This window comes from Phasianus colchicus, chromosome 6 (genome assembly GCF_987193195.1).
Source record: "Phasianus colchicus chromosome 6, bPhaCol1.hap1.1, whole genome shotgun sequence".
In the NCBI taxonomy this organism is placed as follows: Eukaryota; Metazoa; Chordata; class Aves; order Galliformes; family Phasianidae; genus Phasianus; species Phasianus colchicus.
In genome coordinates, this window is record NC_143441.1 from 8,556,114 (window position 1) to 8,578,753 (window position 22,640).

General features: G+C 40.9%; 1 protein-coding gene across 22 annotated transcripts in view; it reads right to left on the reverse strand.

The window, feature by feature from the left end:
- ARPP21 (cAMP regulated phosphoprotein 21) overlaps positions 1 to 22,640 on the reverse strand; it is a 130,908-nt gene that overhangs the window by 66,042 nt on the left and 42,226 nt on the right. For 15 of the 22 annotated variants that reach the window (XM_090142354.1, XM_090142348.1, XM_090142358.1 and 12 more), the window contains 4 exons: positions 21,735 to 21,794; positions 20,722 to 20,862; positions 6,231 to 6,339; positions 4,400 to 4,501 (listed from right to left, as the gene is read on the reverse strand). In XM_090142354.1, coding sequence (XP_089998480.1) covers positions 4,400 to 4,501; positions 6,231 to 6,339; positions 20,722 to 20,862; positions 21,735 to 21,794 — 412 coding nt within the window. The remainder of the gene's footprint in view (positions 1 to 4,399; positions 4,502 to 6,230; positions 6,340 to 20,721; positions 20,863 to 21,734; positions 21,795 to 22,640) is intronic. The other 7 variants (XM_090142364.1, XM_090142363.1, XM_090142367.1 and 4 more) reach the window with 2 other exon arrangements.

The following is a 22,640-nucleotide window of genomic DNA, read 5'->3' on the forward strand; positions in this document are numbered from 1 at the left end:
CTATGTTTGTCTTCCTGGCTGAAGATGCTGGCAAAGGGTCTACCAATCCTTAGAAACTTTATTTCTCAGTATGGGCATAGGCTGAAAAGACAGGCACTTTCTTGTTACTCTAACTGTTAATAAGTCTGATGGCTAAGCAGCTCTTACAGTAGTTCAGCTACTAGAAGGTCAGGACTCACCTTCCTGATCTACAGCATCAATAAGCTTTCACAGTACTTTCAGTTGAGCCTTAAGTACGTACGCAGATGTTGTGAAAAAGGTTTTTAAAACTCTTGGCTCTTTTACACCAAACAAAGACACTGACAACAAATCTACTAAAGGAAAAAAGGTTATGCAAGATCACCTACAAATTCACCTCCTCAGGGACTTCTGCATGCAAGATTTCCATTAAGGTTCTCTTTATGACTAACTGTCACTTATGAAGCTAGTCTTTCATTCCATAATTTCCCAGAACCTTTTTAAATCTTAACTGGAAGATGTGCTTCAGCTCTGTCAAGCACAAGGTATACAGGGGGTTGCTGTTCTTGTTTTCAATTACATTAGCCTGCATAGATAACAATTAACATGCAGCAATATCCTGCAGTGGATACCATCAGGCAATCATCTGCATGTGAGCTAATGAGATTTGATACATCTCAGGCTTACAACTAATGCTAATTGCTTGATCTGCAGCAAAAAAGGGGGGTTCTGTACAGCCATACTGGAGTCTTGATACCTATGGGTTTATGCTAGCCAACAGAAGGCATTTCCTGGTTTTGTCTATTTTAAAACCTCTTCTTCCTACTCTTTTCCTACAAGATAAGACAAGGATAAAGCCAGCTTTTCAAACATTCCTTCAGGGACTCCTGAATCAGGGAGCAGCGAAGACCCTCCATGCTTTCTTAATCAGAGGAATCATTATTTATTTTATCTAAAGGATCTGGCCCTTCAAAATATACTGCTTAGTCAAAAACAGCCGTAACAATTAACAGCCAAAAATAAAAACTGTGATGTGTTTCCTTTAATAAGTACCATGTGCAACATGGACAATTCCAGCATTTGTGTAACTAATAAAGCACCTACATTTTTCAATGAATACACAGTAATTGCTAGAGAATACGTTGATGAACAATGAATGGTTCTTATGTGATTCTGGCTCGTGAGGTTATACATCGCATTAACCTCAAAAAATGAAATTTCCCCTAAGTAATTTAATTGCTTGTCTCTAGAATCAATTTTCTGCATGCTTAAAAGCCAAACTTACTGTGCCATTTACATACACATTCAGGATTCTGAGTTAAATCTATAATTTGCATTGATGTGTATTGAAAGAGTAACATGTACCTTTCTTTTCTTTAAGATTTTATTAATGATTATTTTCCTCAGGGAATTTTATTTCAATTCAATAAAAGCAACTGAAGCAGCTTAGATGAGAAACTTCTTTTTAAGACCTGGATACTCCAGGTCCTTTGTGCCCTTGGTCATAAAACTGACAAGTTGTTGTAAAGCTAGATTTACAATAAAAATGAGTTTATGATAGAAAGGTTGCAGGCCTTACAACTGAAAAATAACCTTGATTGTAACGGAGCTCACGCAGTGCTGATTCAGTGCTATAGCAACCTACAAGTTTAGGAGGTCCATGCCTTGCAGTTCCTATTGCAGTGAACTGATCAAATACACTCACTCCTTACCCATCCTTTTATTAAGTTACGTCATTAACATGCTTCTCTCAGTCCCTGCCACCTGCTACGACTCTACATGACAGGAGTCATTAGAACCTCCAGCTTCCCTTATCAAAATTTATGATAGCCAACACAGCAGATGGAAAATTTGACAGGGAGTATAATTTAGACTGACTAATATCAGACTAATCATCATGAGGACTATCATAATGATGGCATTATTCATGAACGTATTTATTTTAAACTTGGAAATGAAGATATCTGGTGCACTGGAGTGCTGCAAAAAGCAAAGGAAGGGCAAGGAAGCTTTCTGTTGCTCAATATGTAGGGAGCAGGTTAAGGTATTTTTCACGGTACTTGAAACATGCACAGGACTCTTTGCCTCTGTCGTGCCTTTTTCTCCTAAATTTTGCTCTGAATTCTGATAGTTGGGTTGATCTATCTTCCACAGAGTTTGGGATACTTGAGGCATCTTTTGAGTGATGCTAGGTGCAACAAGGCACGGCTGCACCTTCGCTGCTGCCCTCTGGAGACTTCTCATGCAAGTCCTCTTCATGCACGCTCCAATTAGAAGTGAAATATCCGTAAACCATTTTCTAAGGTTCACAAGCAAGGCACGGATAAAGGCTTGACTACAGGAGTGTAAACAGCATACAGGTAATAGAAATACCACATGATTAATTCTTCATACCATGATTAATTCTTCTCTGTCTTTCTACATCTGTAATTTGCAAGATGACAAGGCTTACGTGCTTAGGTACCTACCTCAGAAACTTGGGGAAAATGGGTTTACAAATGATTGCAGAGTGCTTTAAAACTGAAAAGTCCTACAGGCAGCAAGTGGTTTACCTGCGACAGGAAACCACACTTCTCTTTCCTAAAACGAACCAAAACACTGCCCACCACCACAACCCTCTGACATCATCCTGGAAACGCCTCACTACGAGGAGTGCTCCACTCAAAAAAGCTCAGCTAAGAAACAAATTCCTGTTAATATTATCAGTACAACCTGCTGAAACTCAGCGCAACAGGATGCACTGCTGGCTCACTAGCACCTACAACAGCAGAGAGAGAGAGACCAAATGAGTGGATATGAGAGAGAGAGGGAGAGATCTACGTTGCTATCTGGAAACACGCTCACTCTACATCCATATAGGATGCCTGCCACAACCAGACCATTGCTTGGGCCTTGCTACTTGGAGGTGCTAACCCAACAGACCACAACATCCTCCAACTGTGAGCAACTCAAAGCTCACCACTTGCCCTCAAAGCTCAACGGTTTAAAAATCAGAACAGCAGCACATTGGGGAGCGAGTTCCAGCACACTTCTCCAGCCATCCGCCTCCCAGCCTGGCATTTCTAGCTGTTGCTTTTTTAACAACCTTTTGCCTCATTGGCAGTCTGCTTCAAAACCCAAAGATTTTTTTTTTGCTTTTGCACAAGTTCCTTCGTAATACACCAGAGACAGAATCTTTCATACAGAAGACAGGTTGCAAAAAGAGGCTCATGAATGACTCATTAACTCTACTGTACATACCGTGACAGTATGCACATCAGACCCACGTGCTGAAAGCATAACATAAAATGAAGGGCTTCTGTTTTTCTGCAACTTTCTCAGTCTAGAAGGAAAAAAGCAGGCTAAAAACATTCAGATGTGGCAATTACTACTTATTAACGAGCAAAACTTACTCATCACAAATGAGACAACACACACCTTAACACCATAGAACATATTCTCCTAAAACAAAAAGTAACTTGGATGTGTGGAACTCCAAAAACCAGAGCGAAAGAAAAGGTTATCTCAGACAACAGCATTAGTCCTGCAACACAGGAACAGTTTTAATTTAAAAGGACACTGCCAAATATGATTCAGTGTGTTTTAATTGGTTTTGTTCCCATCTTCCTCTCAGTGGCACAGCTCCCACAGAGATGTGAGATAAAACAAAATGGTAACTACCCCCACTTCCTTTCTTCCCCTCTCTCCTTTTAGGATCCCTTCATTACAGTAGGACAGCAAATTGTAATTTTCTTTTTTCAAGGAACATGAAGTAGAGCTCATAGATGTTCCAAATTTAAATGTTTTCCCCTAGAAATGTAGCTTTGTTGTTTAAGCTTTTTTTTTTTTTTTTTTTTTTTTTGCAAGGCAGGAATTACAGCGCCTGTTCCACTTTATTCTATTCATGCTACAATCACCAGCAGGACTCCTTCTGATGGCAGAAATAATCAGTCTTTTCAGAAAACCTGTGCAGCTCCACGTTTACCCACTGACTTTTCTTTGTCCTCATTGTCTCAGTTGTACAGCACTGGTCCAAAGCACGTAACCATCAGGTGGCTCTGCTGAATGCTACTTGAAAAAAAGTGATTTGGCTTGAGGTATATGAAATAATACGGCTATTTGAGATCATTGAGAGTGTCCATTTAAATCGCTGCTCTTTGGTTGGAAAAAGAGAAGGAAGAAGAAGAAAACCTCGACCACACAAACACGAACATTCAAAGAAACAGGATAAGCACTTCTCAGACAACATGCTGGGCTTCCTCTTTCTTCTGCCCATATCCCTGCAACTCTCAGTGTCTCCTCCTCCTCCAGAAAGCAACCTCAGCACCTGAAGCTTCTCTCAGAGCCTTTCCCTGCCACCTCCAGCTCATGGTGCAAATCCAGCATTCACATTGCAGGGGCAGTGCTGGCTGGCTACCGGGAAAGGTATGGCACTAAAGAGGCAAGGAAAACAACTACTCACATCTTGTGCAAATATTCTCTCCCTCACTCTCTGATACTCCTCTTCTCTCTCTTCAATTGATTTACTTCGTCTGTCATCTCTAAATGGAAGAATTCTGTTTTGCTGAGCAGAAAAAAAACCAGGAGGGTTATATAAGTTGAGCTGTTAAAAACTGCCATTAAGAAACTGTCAGCTGAGAATAATCAATGTTCACTCAAACAAACGAACCATGAAAACGATAGCTTTCACTCCTAGGGCACCCGAGGGCTCCCAGGCAGACGCTGCCCACGGATCCCAGGGCTGAGAGGAGGCCTCCTGCCCGATGCCTGCAACCCACAGCCCTAAATCCACCTGCTCTCGCCCCAAGCCTTTGCTTCTGACCGTTTCTCAGCTATCCTAGCGGCCATGAGATGGGAGGGCAGGCAGCACTGCGCTACTTATGAGACCAAGGAAGAAAGGAGGGAAACCAGGCAGTAAGACCTAAGTTGTGAGCTCTAAAAGAAGCCCACCAAAAGCTAGCTTAATAAGGAGAAGTCCCAAGCGCTTTGTACAAGAATTGTAACCGTTTCCATGACATAAGGAACCCCCTAATTTCATTTTCACTGGGAAAAGCGTGGCCCTTTTTGCCCATCAATAAACCACAGTGCAGGAAGTGGCCGTGGCCTGGGGAGGGAGGGAAGAGAGGAGGCCCCCAGCAAGAAGCGCTTCGTTTGTGGTTATGTTAAAGGCACTGCTCTCCTCCACCCACTCAGCACTCTCTGGTTGCTCATGCTGTGTTCCTTTGGCTGAACCCCATGTTCACTGCACCCTGAAAATGGCTGAGAGTTGATGTCTAAGCCAACTGAGATGCAGCCTAACTGCAAGGCTGCTAGGTACAATGTGGAGACAAGGGAAACAAAAAAGAAAGGAAAATCAGTCCTTTACTGAAAACATGAAGGAGAGTGGCAATGAGAGACTCACTAGAGCAGGTACCTCCAACAAACACAACCTAAGCAAAGAAAACACACACAGTCTTCTTACCTGGGAGAATTTTCTCATAATAGCAATTTGTGTCGGAACCTTTTTTGCTTTTTCTGTTGCTGTTGTTATTAATATGTCCCACATACACAGCTTGCACGAGACCAGAACAGCACAACACTGACTGAAGGCAGCACAAAGGCACGTGCTCCCCTGGTGCTCCCTACACATCGCTCACCTCCAGCAATGCCACGTTATAGGATGAGCAACACGGGGACACTGGTGCTGCGGTGCATGCACGACAAGCAGGTCAGTCACACAGACAGTAACACACGGTCAGGGCAGGGGCGGGGGGGGGGGGGGGGAGGGATGCTAATAGATGGGACTGATTCATTTTCGATCAAAACTTCTTTTAGGATAGTTTAAAAATCAACCTGGCCTCACCATTGCATGTTTGTTTGGGGCTTTTTTTGTTTGTTTGTTTGTTTGTTTTTCTCCTTTTTTGGGCTACACCAGTTTATCATCGGTCCGTACTGAAATCCAGCTCCAAATGGATGGGTACAACTGAAGGAGCAAGCTGTAGGGAGCGGGAACAGCTGCCATCGTTAGGCGACACATGGAGAAATGCGACCGGCACGGCCTTCCCACGCAGCCCGAGCCTCGGCGTTCCCCCCGTGGGCATGCAGCACGTCCTGCCAAGCAAACCGCCCATGCAGACCCACACGCTGCCACGGTGCAGGGCTCGGAGCTGCTGCGGGGCAAGGAGCAGCAAGGGGGTGGGGGTGGGAAGAGGAGAGCAACAACAAAAGAACAACAATAACATCAGTCAGCCCGCCTCCAAAACAAAAGAAAAGAACAGAACAAAATTTCAGCCACTCTCGAGCCGAGAACCAACCTGATTGTCTTCTTTATCAATACTAGAGTTATCTCGCTTCAAGATAAATCGCTTCTGGGATTCTTCACCTTTTTCATCTTTTAAATGTTCAGAAAACCTTTGCTCTGGTCTGCCAGCAAAGTAAAACATAGCAATAAAAAAATCTTTCTTTCGGCTTTAGTTCGATCTTTATTTTCTCAGTGCTCTTTGTTTTCACAGAGGCATTCAGTGCAAAACCAGTCAACATTGGTACTCATCGTGAGATGCGTCCTACAGCTGCCTGGGGCCATCGCCCTGCTGCTAACTGTTATTGCCATGAACAGCTTTTGTTGTTGTTATGTAGTGAGGAGCGGGAACTCACCGAAATATTTCTCTCTCCTCTCTGCCACCGAAGGACAGGAAAACAAATTAACATGCTGCATGTTAATTTGGCTCCTTCGGTAGCAGGGGTCTCCAGCAATGCGGCAGCTTTGTGGCACCGAACCACCTTTGCAAGTAATGCAAAACTGATAGAAATCTTAAGAGCAAAAGCAAGAGGTTCTTGTTCCTAACAAATAAAACCATAACTGGAAGGACTGATGGTATTTTGCTTAAACAAGTAATTATCTCATCACCGTTAAGTGAGGAAAATACTCCACAAGAGTCACAGAGTATCAATTAGTTCACTGATTTGAACCCATCCAGACATTTATTTTTTAACAGCCAAACTGTACAAATTAAAAGCTTCATGTTTTTAGGTTCATAAGCCAAGAGAAGCTGTTCCATGTTTCCCGTGTTCACACCTTGTACAAAAAGCAAACAGCAAGAAGCATCTTATGTTACTGAGCTGGCCACTGACAACAGCACTCCAGGATGTGCCAACTCCTGGACCCCAACCCATAATAACATGTCGTGTCCACTGATTTCAGCAGGGTGACCAATGGTCTGGAGACATAAAGAGCTGGAATTCATATACTATCAAGCACTGATAAATCACAAGCTGGTTTTGAAAAGCTGAAGGAGCACGGACTGCTTCCAGCAGTGGCACCCTGAGGAGATGCTGGAGCCTACTGAAAAGACCTCTGCAAACCAGGCACAAAACTGCCACCGACTGTAATGGACCAACCCTGAGGAAGTCAAAGGTGGAGCTGAGAGAATTCAGCAACTTCATAAATAACGTTTGAAAGCTCTCTGCAAACTTTGAAATGGAAGTCTCAGCTTTGCTTTATTCCAGAATGGAAAATTAAATCCTATGTGTAAATCAGCCACCATGTTGTTGTTGTAATACTCAGATTTGTATTCAACTAATTAGCAGTGTATTTCCAATCAAAAGACAGCACATACTCATGCCATAATTACAGTCCACTGCAATTCACCATCAGGTGTGCAGGAAACATTTGTAACGAAGTGCTGAAAATTGAGAATTAAGATACAGCAGCTCTCCTGCCTCACTTTCTGCATCAATTCCACAAATTCCCACTTCTGGGCACAATCTGCATTTTGGTGACAAAGCAACAAAACACAACGGCCAGATTTTCACAGCCTTTGAGTGTTACAACATTCTGTCCATCAGCCGGAGGTGTTGGCACTTGCAGATATTGGGCCCACAATGTGGAAGTCAACGGACTCTCCAGATGCCCTTAGAGTCATAGAAACATTTAGGTTGGAAAAAACCTTTAGGAACACTGAGTCCAACCATCAGCACGGCCAACCAAGTCTCTTCGGTGACCCAGAGGAGCTTTTTATAACAGTTCTGTGACACCATGGGTTGCTAAAGGCAGAGGTGGTTTCTCATACCAGAAATGCTACAAAATCCAATTAATGGATTGCTAGGTGGCTTGTTCTGCCTTTGTTCTCATAAATAAGTGCTGTGCCTATACAGTTAGAACAGAGGATGCGCACCTGCAGATACTCTGCTTTGAGATCACCAACTGAAAAATGCTGTTTTTCCAGTTTTGTGGCTTAGAATGCAAACTAAACTCTCTAGATGCTCTATCGCTGTAAAATTGATAGCTGTGAGCTATCTGTTAAGGATCTAACAAACTATGCAGTGCACACAGTAAATATTTCTGACTTTAAAACGTAAAGATTCAAAGTTACCAAAAGTTAGTAAAAAAAAAAAAAAAAGTTTTAAAAAAAAGCAACTAAACATCTTTGACTACTAACACAGCTGAATAAACAACATGCTTTTAATAGTTGATACATTACTTCTATTTTTACAAATCCAATTTTCACTTCCTTTAGTGTTTTTAAAATGTTTCCACCTGTCAGAAGACGACTGGAAGGAGAAGCATGAGATCAAACCACCAGCCAGAACTAATGAGCTGCTGGTGGCTGTTAATAAAATTAATCTGCAAGCCCAGTATGCGATTGATCCTCAGTTGTGAAAAGGTATTTGTTTGTGCAGAACGTGATGGAGCACAGCAAGCCTATGGGAGTCTACTATGTGAGTAGAGACACAGTATTTCACCTGGTGAAATCTGCTGCGCTAGTTTATGAATTTGAAGGTGAGCCAACATGGAAAATGCAAGAAAAAATATGTAATTTTGTGTAAGATGCAGCATACTGTCGATATACTAATAAGATATATAGTTACTGCAACACAGCAGATACAGAGAATTCATCTCATGCAAGCCCTAATTGATAAGAAACCACATTCACTTTTCTTCTGTGCATTTTTAGCACTGATAGCGAAGAGTTTGCACAGTGCACTGGGTTGTGTTCATGCATGTAAGGGAGTGAAATTTATCAAGCTTATTTAGAGCGTTGATCTAAATTAAGGTCTTAATCCAAAGCATGGATTGCGTTCATTTCCACAAAACAACGCAGAATCTGGAACTTATTCACTACTGCTACTGTAATAGACACCTTGAAACCTCAACCACACCTTAGCTTAATTCTAAGTGGTAAAAAATGGGACTGGCATAACCTTTTGAAGTAGACATGGAGTATTTCTGAAGACCTTGAATATTGCAACTGTCTTCCAGACATGCAAAGAAAACAAAACAATACCAAAAATCAAAACAAAGCAACAACAAAATGCTAAAATAAACAAAAAAACCCCCACAACCTACATTATGCATCATTTTGAGAGGTTAATCCCAATAGATCCAGTGTACCTGTGTATTTACATGCTAACAGACGTGTGCAAGAAAACAGATTTGCAAATATATGCTCGTAAAGATTGCTGCCCACATGCATGGCAGTCAGTATTTCATTAATTCCCATACCTGGGGATCAGTGGATCACTTGAGAATCTCAAATTCCACTGCTCCAAAAATGCCTAAGGAGGAAATACCAATTCCCTTTAAATAAATGGGATTTTGTGATATGGGGAGCATACTGAGAAAATCTGAAGGCTTAAAGGCACAGAAACCAACACATAGGAGAGAGAAAAAAAAAACAAACTACACAGAAGAAAAATAAAAAAGTTGCTTTTCTTTGATATAACCTTTTTGATCACCCAAATATTTCTTGGTCAACAGTATTGGTGTAAGTAAACCAGCTGTTCTCTAAAGCACAACTTCACAAAACCACAAATTACATATGAACTCGTTTAGCATTCCCTACAAGTAGTGAGCTATGAGTATCAATTAAATACTTGTCTTTCTGGCAGTGTGTTTCAGAGCAAAAAGCAATATATTCCTTCCTTCCAGTGAAGTTTTTAGGCAGTTTGCTACAAAATTACATGACAGTTTTGCCTTTTAAGACAAACTGGTTCTCAGAGTAAAACACTGCTCTTTGCATCCTCAAACAGATGAACTTTCCTGTTAGCATTTTATAGCATCTTAAAACACTGCAGTCCCTACTTAAGCAAGAATGCAACCAAATAGATTTTTCTGGACAACAAATTTGCCCTACAACTAAGCTTACATTTTGGAAAGAGGAAAGCTGGTATAATTAGGTATACATTTCTGCGTGTCAAAGGTTTAAAAACAAGTTTAGATTTTGATAGCAGCATCCATTATAAGATTTTTCTGCTGTCGTTATGGTGATTTTAATGTGAACTAGTTCCATTCTTCCATTCACTTCAGCAGAGTTCCTCTCAGTTTATCTCAGTATGACAGAGAACAGAGTTTGTCCCCCAGGCACGTTCCTTAAATGGAATATTTAAGGAGAATTCCCTTTATGTGCTCATTTAATGCTTTTCATTCCAAGTCAACCATTGTAAGTAGCAATGTAAAAAAAAAAAACACCAACCCCAAACCACTACCTAAGTGTCCTAAGCAGGTATTCAGCTTTGAATCAAATGACAGATTCTAAAAACGTTTTGCAGAGTGGTAACAGCCCAAGTTATCCTGATGACTAAGGAAGTCACAGGGCTTTTGGCCGTGTCATGTTTAGAAACATTTTAATGCACTTTCATAAATCTGTATTTATATGGGAGATAAGAAACGAAATAGTGGGGGAAAAATAATCTACGCTCATTTAAAGTAAGTTATTTAGCTCTGGCTAGAAAATGGGAAACAGAGATACCACACACCAAAAGGACGAATGAAAAGAGACAAGCATGAGCTTCGAATGCTGCTCTTCTAAGGCACAGTCACTGCATTAACAGAGCACAAAGGCAGCGTGGGATCGTCAGGGCTGAATTACACAGCACATAAATCTTTATTATGTGGCATACGTTTCTGACAGCACTATGGCACGCAGGCCTCTGCAGCACAAGATGCCTTCAAAAGGAGCAACAACCTCCCCACGTGTGGAAAAGACAGTTACCAGCACAGTGCCCGATCAAGGAAAAAACCCAGCTGTAGGGCACCTCATCTGTAAAAAGCCTCCCAGGTTAAAAGTGAGGCAGCTGTATAAGGAACGCAGTATAGGAAAGCGAGTTCAGAAGTGGAGATCGCTGTGGTGTGCTGAAGGAAAAAAAAAATCCACCAGCTCTGCATTTGCAATGTGATGTTCATTGAATGTGCTAAATGGGAACGGGGCATTAATACTCATCTCCTGAATGGCAATGCAGAAGGGCAGATAGGTAAAGGAATGGGGCTAGGAAGGGGCAAAGAGCCCCCTGGGTACCCGCAGGATCATCATCTGGCAAACACAAGTAGGTGGCTCTGTGTTCTTCCATAAGCACACCATCAGGAGAGCAGTGGGATGGCGAGCGCGGGCGAGAAGCGTATCTGCCGACTGCATGAGGAGAAGTTATGAAGATTTAGGGCGCTGTTATGAAGGTGTTCTGATGGCTTAACTGCATTTTCTTGTTATTTGCACTTGTCTTTAATTAAACCAACTGCTCGGTCCAACATCACGTTGGCCTCTATTCTGCAGGCATGCTGTTGCACAGTATGGCATCTTTTCTTGCTTTGCTAGTTTGTGAATATCTACTGCATCTGCCTGCTGTGCTTTTTTGGTTTTTATGCTGGAGGCTCTCCTAGTGCTCTGCATTATAGCCACAATAAAACTACATAAGCATTACTTTTTGGGCCAAAACTCTATTATCTGCACTCAAAAAAAAAAAAAAAAGACTACTTTGATCTTGAAGGCATGGTGATACGTTCTGTGAGTTTGAGAATTTACAAAAGTTGGAAGCAAATACTACCACTGTCAAAAGGCACCAGCAAAATGATGTAAGGCAGAATTACAGCCCTAGAGCTTAAAATTCTTTGATTATATTCCTTCAGAACAACAGTTTTGAGAATGAGCACTGAGTATTTTTCAGGGTTGATGGATGCTCTAACAGTTTTTAAAAGTCAGGGTAGGAATTTAAATAAAGATAATTGTTAAAGCACAGTGCACTTCTATTATCATAACTTAACACTTAAAATCACTCAAGATGGCATTTCAGGCTTTTGGAGGTTGATGCCTCATTAACAGATTGCTGCTTTTATAGTATGAGTCACTAAGAACTTCTGTTATGATGACAAAAGCACACTGAAAGCCATAAAAAAATATCTACCCTGTACAAGGCAGTTGGTGAAAGGTGCTGCCTTCTCCAAAGCTCAGGAAAAAAAAAAAACTCAAATACCAAACGTTACATTTTTCCTGGGTAAAGACTGTACATCCTTAGCATTTTTCAGAACAGCATCTGCAATCTAATCGTGTTCTCTATTTATGACTTAACAACAAGGATATTAAATGTCACAAGTGATCCTGATAGGCATTCTCCCTCTCTCGTGGAGATGATCGGCCTTCAGATAAACCTGACAGGATTGAAAGGAACAGAGCTGGTAATACAGCACAGAAGTTACGACTTTTTCTTGTTGCTCACAGCGTGAGGTTGATTCTGCCACCCACCCACACTCTGCAAAGCAGGCAGGTAGACTGCTGCTTATGAAAAACCAGAACCCCTCATCTCTTCAAAACGTTCTGCTTTGGTACCCTAGCAGGATGATTCCTGTGCGTTTGGCACCAGTAGTGCTTCCCACTATGAAAACGATGGTTAACCTGGAGGCTACGGGATGGACAAAGATAATGCACTATGAATCTCTTCTTTTACAACTTATTCTGTGTGAAGACCAACCAGGGAGCCAGATCCTGCAGTCTTTCAGACTACACAGTGTTTAAAAATATCTGATCTTAGCATAGCAGAGCTCATGACCCTGACAAGCTTTCCTAAAGCTTAATTCCAGACAGCCATTCTGTTTTAATCTACAGATGCAGAAGCACAGTACTTCCTTGAGAGTTCATCTGAACACAGACTTCAATATTTGGCCTGGTATTTTGGGGCCGGAATACTCAAAAACTGCTCTGAAAGCATGGGAGAAGCCAGCAAGCCAAGGGTACACTGAAATACCAGCTTTTCTGCTACACAGGGCTGAAATACAAAGCCTTCTCTCTCAGCCAGGGACCATTCTAAGAGCACTGAGATACTTCACTGTCCGCCTGTAATCAAACTAGGATTACTTCTATGGCTCAGGAATTTGCTCCTCTTGCTGTCAATCCCCTGGCTTGGATTTAGTTCTTGATAGCAGGATTTGTATCTAGATTTCACTAGATTTTGCAAAGCAACAATTTATTTCCAGTTAGTAAAGACACCTGAGTAGTAACACTGCTTACTGTGGAATTCATTAATATTTTGTTATGAAGACTAGGCGTTTCATAGAGGAAAATTAGTGTTGCATAACTGCAGAGATCCATTTAAAATCACATTTTCATATCACAGAAGTTCAAAAATCAACAAGGAAGAGAGCGACAAAAGGAAAGCAAGGCTAAGATTTGAAGGCTTCCAGTGAAGGCAGCAAGGTAGTTCCCCAAAAGCTAATTGAGAAACTAGTAATCCTAATGAAGAAACCACTAGTCCTCTTCAAATACACCAAGTGTACAAAGCAGTGCTCTGCTGCATCATAAATTCTTGTGTTCACTTCCACTCCGGGTCATGAGTGTTTTCTGCATCTCCAGCAGGAACAGTCATGGACCAGAAGCCATTCCATGAATGATCACTGCCCTGAAGAGATGGTTTTTAATAACTTGTCAGAGACAGCCTACCACGTTCAGCTTGGAGCAGGGAGCAGAAGCAACTGACTTCGCTATTCAAGAAAAAGAACCTCAAAAATCATTACATTTTCTCCATTTTCAGTGATTATGTCATATTTCCTACATTAAACAAGAGGCAGGCAACAGAATGGTAAAAGGCAATTGCTAAGAATAATTTTGACCATCTCAAAAATTCCCTTGCTCACTAATCAGTGCCTCGTTTCTGAAAACTACAGCCCAAAAGTTTAAAATGTTATTTCAGCCATTACAGAAGGAATTAACTGAATAAATCACAGATGCCATTTCAGATTTCCAGACCTGCCTGCAATGATTCAAAATATAATAGCCCAACAGTAGCTTGATTAACAGACATTTTCCTGCTACAGACTGGATGAGCACACAGAGACACAGCTTAACGCTGATAAAATATGCACAAGCTTCCCTCAACTGAACTGCCTCCTGCTATTCCATAGCATTCTTGGCAACCTTCAATTTCCCCAGCACAGCCCAGGTGACCATAACCTGCATTTATCAAAATCTGCATTGTTAAGGAATGAGACTGCAAGGATTAAAAACCCAGAAAAATAATATATTTCCTCTAATTAATGCTTAACTAATATTTCATTACACTGTACAACGGCTGTAAATTACATGTCCACCTTAATTACAAATAATTTAGTATTGATAAATTACATTAGATGAAAATTTAATACTGGAGCTATTAGAACTGGTTCATTTACCCTAACATCTCATTTACAGAGCAAGACATTTCCATAGCTTGCAAGAATATGGCAAGCAATGATCCAAGTATGAACGAAGACAGTATTTAAGAGTCATATTCAGCTCAGCCCTACACATACCAACTATTTTTTTTCTATCTTACAGGTAAGACAGGCGTGAAACTAACAAGAGAGAACATGTGTTGAGAAAAAAAAAAAAAGGCTGTCCTAATTCAAGTAGTGTTAATCTAAAGAAAATAAACAATTCGCAAAAATTAATAAGACTGGGAGAAAATAACCTGAATCTCTTCCAGAGATTTCTTCCAGAGAAGAGATTCAGCACCAAGTACTGAAAGGATGAATGCTCAACCACAGATAAGGCATTCAGAGAGGACTGGACTTTATAACTGAAACAAATGGCTGTAGCATCACATTAACATGTTGCTAAAATGCCAATCAGTTGGTAACATGCACAGGACTCTGCTGGAGGTGGATGTTTCCTGAATCTCAATGTGAAATGTCTAGTCCCTCTTCATGTTCTTCCCAAGAGTTTCTTGGCAACTTGCTTGCTTGTTTTGGGATGTGAAAGCCTTCCCCTGCTAGAGCTGCAGTGGGTAAGGTCAGCAATAAGAGAAAGGCTACAAGCTGAGCATCACAGCAGTGACTGCTTGGACACCAAGCTTTTCCATCCTAAACACTATTCCCATTCCCTTAAATTTCTCAATATATCCTAAATTTAGTCATTATTTAAAAAATGAACATGTCCAAGAAATAAAAATCCAAGAAAATTAGTATAATTCGTTACTTTAAATCTACATATACAACTATGTAGCTACATATACTTCATAGCTATTACTGTGTGTTTTTATTGCTTTAATCAATGTTTTTAGTAAATTCTTAGTTGCATAATGTTTGTCTTAAACTGGAACAAAATATCTTGGCCAATTTTGGTGTTATTGCTCACTTATACAGCTTTTCCATTTAAGTTGCATGCAGCTACTGCTCACCCTTACATTTCTGTCTATGTTCACACATGACTCTGCTGTACTGATTGCACATCAACTACATGCCAGAAGGAACATGTAGATATCCCCAGCTTCTGCTCATTTCTTAGTAGGTGAGAAAGAACCATGCTGTTGTAAGCATGGGAAAGAGGGAACTACAACAGAAAACAGAGAAACACAGCTGACTTCAAGCTCCCTTGAAGAAAAGTAACATGAACCACAACAGAAAGGAAATAAAAGCAAAAATAATGCTGTTCATCTGTTTTCCTCTCTCATGTGGCTAACAAAAGCGATTCTGTTCTCATGAGACGTTTACCCCCTGTGCATGTGTGACAAGCAAGGATGCCATAAGGCGCCTCAGTGCAGGTGCAGGATCATACAGCAACGGCTTGCCAGGCAAATGCTCTGTGTTACAACAGGGAGGTGAAAAACAAAACAAAGATGACCCCCAGCAACTAGAAAACCAGTTTGTGGTTCAAACTCTCACAAATGATGACTGCTTTGACTGGAATCTTGTGAAAAGTAAGGTATAGGTATTCAGGTACACAGCATAACTACTGCCACATACCTGAACAAAACCCAGCTGCTAGCAATTGTTTGTGGAATACGCTCTGCCTTTCCCATCAGCAAACAAGCACTTGAAGAAATTGAAGTCACTTCCACCAAGCAACCATGAACACCTTATTCGCTCAAGGGGAAAGGGATACTTTGCTACATGCTCCAAAGGCCATTATGTTTGGCATCTCCATAAAGTCTTCCTGGCACCTCAGTTTAGAGGAAAACTAATCCTCGTGGAAATAGTCACCATTCAGTGCATACCATTTTGCTGATACTGAAGTCCAGATTCTACTCCTAAAATGGTGAAATTAGCACAGCGCACCTCTGCTAGCACAGATCACAGATGAGATCCACAGAAAGATCACTTTGTAAATACTCCAAAGGAAATCTGAGAACTTCGTCTCTCTTCAGGCGAATCAAATCCCCCATACACAAAGGACATAAAATAGCACAGGCTGATAATCTACAAGACTAACTACGACAGACAAAGTGCACATTTTATGTATGTCACCTGCTGATACAGTTCAAGTCCAGACTAAAAGAAACTCCTGCAATACAGAAAACATCGTAGTGCTGCCCTGAGTTTTTAGGGGCATCACAAAGGAACAAAATCCCTTCTGGCTGGGCCAGTATTAAATCAATATTTACATACTGACAGCAGGAAAGAAGAGAACCAGATAGTACAATGATTACCAGGACGCTCTTGAAAAAAATGAGCCATAACTGAAGATGTGAGTATCGGAATAAAGTTGCTAATAGGTGTGTTACACCCTCAGAATGTATGAGAATGTCTAAATAAAATCAATTACGTAACATAAGCACTCCTCCTTCTCCATTCTGATGAACCTTGCCACTCATGCATATACACTAACGTGCACGAGTGCGTGTGTGGGCTGTGGCACAGACATACCTGGCACATGTGGGCTGATCTCAGCTGAATGAAAACCCTCGCCATTTACCAAGCACTCAAAATGTACTTCCCCTACATTTTTTCCACCTATCACCATAACGTAATGAATGAATTTGATTGAACTGATAGGTATTATTACATGAATGGTTTTCACGTAAAGCTCTTTCAGTTGTCTGATAGGAATTATGAAGGTACACAGAATAGAAAGTGACACGAACACATTTTTTTGCTCCAGTTTAGGATGTCCGCTCTAATATATTGTTTCTATTCCAAACTTCTGTTGATATCATATTTGACTGTCTTAAATTCCCTATGCATTTTAGTATACGACAGGCAGACACAGATCACAGACAAACATACATTACAATGCTGGCACCAGCAATTTCATAATGAATAAAACAGCCTTCCCATTTTAAGTATTATTTAGAGCTCTCTGAATCTAAAACCAAAACAAGTAATCCTTTATTCATTGCTCACTTTTTCTCACATATACTGCAGAGAAAAAGATTTTAAAAGTTGGACAATTCAGTTTAGGTAGAACTCTGTAATATATTAGATCTGGAAAAAAAGGATATTTCTTTTTTGAAATTCCTTCCCTTTGTTTTTTAATTTACTCTTGATTTTAAAGACCATAGTGAAAGGTAATTTTAGAACTCACTTTTCTATAATGAGAGCTCAAGACCTTTTTGAAGCACTTTGCTAGTATAGGTCATCTGTGTTTCAGAATTTAATTTTATAAAACAAATACATCATAAACGGTATGGCTTGTTCATATTTCAATAAATAACAAAATACACCTTAGATTAAGCCCCTCACTTCTATTAGTTTCCAGCCTGCAAAACAGTCATTCAGATATAACTGCTGTTTTAAGGGAGCATCCATTGAGAGTTGACTAAAGTAAAAGACTACAATCCCAGAGAGAATCAAATCCTAAAGCTTTCTTACCATCAGTTTCCCCTCTCCATACAACAACATGGTTGACTGGACAAAGTCACAGCCATACTTCCAGCCATGATCTCCTCAGCGAGCACCATCTAAAACTCTACCTCCCTAAAAGTAGCTGTTTATTCCTTAGTGTCTCAGGTATCCAAAAGAGGGAGTGTGTTGTCCTACACATTGCCATTTGATGAAATAAATGAAATGCCTCTATTTATTCCACTCACATTCCTGTCCCCCATTTAACAGACTACACCCAATTTTACCAAGCAGCCCATCCACCTCAAAGCCATGAATTCTCCTGACTCTTGTGACTGCGAGCACTCATGAGCAGCAAGACTGGAGGAGCCATGCTGAGCAGAGCAAATCCATCTCATTGCCTGGAGCCAGGGAACAACTCATCACCTGCGAGTGGGAGCCAAGATGTGACACGAGCCCTCGCTCAACTGAGACATAAGCTACACGATGCGTATTCAAGCCCACGTGGTGACTCTGCAGAGTCAGATGCTTTCTGAACTGAAGAACTCGAGCCCTCATGAGAAGATGCAGCTACTGTGGGAGTCATACACCATAAGGAGATAATTTATTGACAGAATGCAAACCTTCATAGTATCTGTGGGGCCCTCCATGAGCTTGTATTGAACGACAAAGACTCAGCTTCACAGAACAGCATTAACCACTCTGAACAGTCTTCTAACTGCTCTCCAGTTTCTCTGGTACTCTGGATATTTTCCAAGGAGTAATTAATAGAATCGACACTTTCCCAGTATTTGGTGTTGATTCTGAACTAAACAAAATTGCTTCTCCTGAGAACAGTGAAACGCAGCACACGTGAAATCACAGTGGATGTTTTCAGATGTGGAACTTTCTGCTGCGTTTAATAAAATCTCATCAACTCTTATTAATACTGGATAATGTCTATTTTCTGTCAGAGCCAGGAACATGAAACAAACAAACAAAAAAAAGCAACATGCTATCTCCTTCAATTATAGGAAAAAAAGAGCCTCTACAAAGCTTTATTTTAAGGCAGTACCAAAGTATGGTAAATAACATACCAGAAGAACCATGATACGAAGTTCCATATCATTTAGTTATCTACCTTCAAGTCACTACAGAAGGGGGAAAAGTCTGCAGTTCATATGGTGCTTACAGGAAAGCTGTGCTCACAGTAACAACAAGCCCACCCACAAGCTGCCCATGAGCACCAGTAACCAGGCTTGCCTTCTCAACATGCCAGAAGCTGCAGCTACCGCAAAACACCTGGACACAGTTTTTACAGTTGAATGAGGCTTCAGTGTTCTCCCCAGAAGTGCTGTTCCAGTGCTACCAATATGAGATGTGCAGCCACGCAGACAGGCAAAGCATTACCAGACACAATGTGATATTATCACCGGGAGAAGGCAGCGTGGTGAGATCTGTAGTTCTTGAACTCCAGAGGTGACAGATATTAAGGGAAAACGGATAACAGTAAAGACAGAGAAATGCCTAAAAATCATTAAAATATGATCAAATGTGATTTAAGATGCATTTTTTTTCCCTCATTCGCAGCTTAGGAACGAACACTGGTTTACTGCATACCCAGCTTTCTTTATTCATATCCAAACACAGCCAGTGCACATGGGCAGGTATTATCAGATCCTGAGGCTAAGAGCCAGCAGCTTGAGTGCTAAGTTTATCGAGTTACTGTCATTCTCTTGACTTGTGAAAATCAGACTGTTGCAGCACAGTTTATTTAAACCTTTAAAAACATCGATGTCTAAGCGCTGTTTTACAGGTGCCTGGATATCTTAGGGGATACCCAAGAGAAGAACCTATAATAAATTTTCCATAATCTTAAATTTCCTACGCACGTGGAAGGTTCTTAAGGCTGAGAGAAATAACAAACACCATTGTGCTAGAGGGACTACCTGCTTCTGCAAGATCAAAACCTTCTGTGATACAAACACAAACTGTATTTATAAAATATATTTGTAAAATGCTATCACCTTCTATCTGTAGTATGTTGACACATACTCTCAGCACCTGAGTCTAAGTAAATCACCTAATTGCTGGATATGCGAATGAAATAAAGGTTTTTATTTGTGCTACTAATTGAATACAGGAAGTACACAATTTTCAAATGGGGCATTAATGTTCCAATACCAGATACCAAAACTTAATTACCTGGTAGTAATTACTTCCTCTTCATTATATTGTTTATAGGTAGAGACTAAGACCATTGCTTCCATTATGGTTAATGTACATGTGGCACCTGGCAGAAGAAGCAGTGCTGACAGGCATGGACATGATTGTATCTTTGCTGAACCAGTCAAAAATGTTGTACTGAGCTTTTGCTAGCTTTATACAGGTTCACAGAGGAGAGCAGAAAACATGCCAACCAACACTTAACCCGCCAGGAATTTTGCAATGCATTTCAACCACAAGAAGAACTTTATATCCCATAAGAAATGTGTGGTTTCTATCAGATCTGAAAATAAAATAAACTAGAATCAGGAAGAGGAGAAGGGAATGAATAACGGCAGCAGGTTGTGGAGAGGAATCAAATGCTAAATCATCAGGTTGGGCAGACAATGAATCCTGAAGCACAGAGAGCCAGAACCAGGGAAGAGGCAACCTTCCAAATACATTTAGGTTATTTGGGAGTATACTTGTATGGTATGAGGTGACAGATAAAGCAATAAACTCATTTCTGCAGTGAACTGGTGGCATTAAGGAGTCAGGGAATACAACATTCCAATGTGTTACACAAGATGCTTGCAAAGATCAGGGTGGCTCGATTTCTCCTTATTTATCTTTAATCCCTGAAATAAACTAACAGTGCTAGCTCTGGAGACAACCCTGTCCTCTCCTCCCCCAATAAAAATTGATAAACAGTATTCACACCTTATTTAAAAAAATATATGTTTACTGAAAAAAATGTCACACAGTCATAGTACCAACCAGCTCTTGTGAAACGGAACGAGGAAAGCACAACAGATTCTACTTACATTCTGGTATTGCTGGTCTTGTTGATAATTACAGATTTCCCAGTTTGATCCACATTGTGATCCATCCCAAAGTAAGCTGCCACTCTGTGTACCAGCATCCTCTGATATGAAGACATCTGAGGAAACTTTTTATAGTGATTACTGGAAAAAAAAAACACAACAAATTCCACTGATAATTACATTTTCCTCTGAGCTACAATCAATTGACAACAGCAGTGCATTTCGTAACTCAGCAGACAGTCTGAAAATTTTGCCTTTGTGCCTTTGCACACTGATGCTCACTACAAGAAGGCAGAAAAGAGTAAGCAATTATATTTACAATTTCTAATGAGCACATTTCCACGCACTACAAAGCTCACACCCCATGCTATCAACCGGGCACTACAACACACAGATTTGCTGAGAGATACCAGCAACAGATTGCTGCCCTTCTCCTAAAGGACAGGCACAGAGCGATGCTGGGGAGACCTAGATTGGCACACTCTCTCCTTTCCTCTTTTTCTGTCACAATGTTTATTTCCCAAGAGTGCAATTTCTTCTGCTGCTTCTAATCTGACTCTCTACTTTTTAAAGCTATAGCAACAGTTTATATATAAAAAAAAAAAAACAACCAGCACAACCCCCCCCCCCCAAAGTTCAGTTCTGTTTTCCAGCATGCTAGAATAACAGAGCACACAGGGAAACCTGCATGACAGCATATTTGATTGAGTGTGTCTCTTCAGAAACGCCCGTGTCATATCCTCCGTGCTGAAAGCTTGACTAATATTTTCAGATCCAACTGAGCAGAGCCAGTGGAAGCCATTGAAAAGTTATTGCAAGAAGAAAAGCAAAAGGTTTTCATTTACATCCATTGTATTTTAAGCAGACACAGTGTGTCAGGACATAAAAGCCTGATCTTGCGACGTGCCAGCAAAAAGGCTCAGGATGCTGGGGTCCATATGAGTGCATCAATCACTCGGATGCGTTTCTGCATGCACACGTGACGTCTCAACCAAGTGCAGAGCTCTACTTACTTGTTGTCACTAATAAAATCAATAATTTCCTGTTCCATTTTCAAGAGTATCATCCTGTCCCTGTCAAAAAGAAAAAGAAAAAAAAAACACGCAAGGAACTGTAGCATCAACTACCAATAGCCAGTTTAGATCAAAGACCGAATATGCCAACATTTGTAAGGCAATTTTTCAAGTGTGGCCAGCCATGCCCCATAGAAAACGAAATGTGTTGCCCTGGCACATCTGAAGAAGATTCCACTTGGCAGTGCTGCATCTTTCCTGACATGAAGACAGACTGAGACCTTCCTTGCATTCAAGTACAGTCAGCAGGCTTCCAGCCACATGGGGCTGTATCAGTGTGTTGCACAGAACGCTGCCCTGACTGTTGCAGCTAGCTCTGGTGTTTTCTCACCATTGTTGATGGAATATGACATTTCCACCTAGCCTAGACTCTTTAGTGAAAAAAGATGCTGTCCACATAAACATCTAGCATTCTGTAGGACGCACATCTTTCTGCAGGCAGTGAACATTAAGCGAGAAGACTGTGCAGACTGATCTGGTTAAGAGCACAGTAGAGATCAACGCCATGAATAGGGACTCCCAGGAGACACTGTTGCATTTCTTACTCCAAATATTCTGTTATTCAACTGAAAGTTCTCAAGTGTTCCTTTTTCCTCCCTCTTCTGCCAAATATTTCCAAGTATAGCCCCACGTGTGCAATTTTTGTAAGCTTGACAAAGTCCATCACTCCTTAACTCTCTTGAACTTTCTCATTTTGTACAGTTAAAACTGTTCAAGGACTTTATCATCTACATCACGAGTGACCAACCTTTTGGCTTGCCTGGCCCCCCTAAGGGAAGAGAAATTGTCTTGGGCCAGTGTCTGGTTGTTGCTGAGTGATGGGTGTGTGCCCAGAGCTGGGTTGTG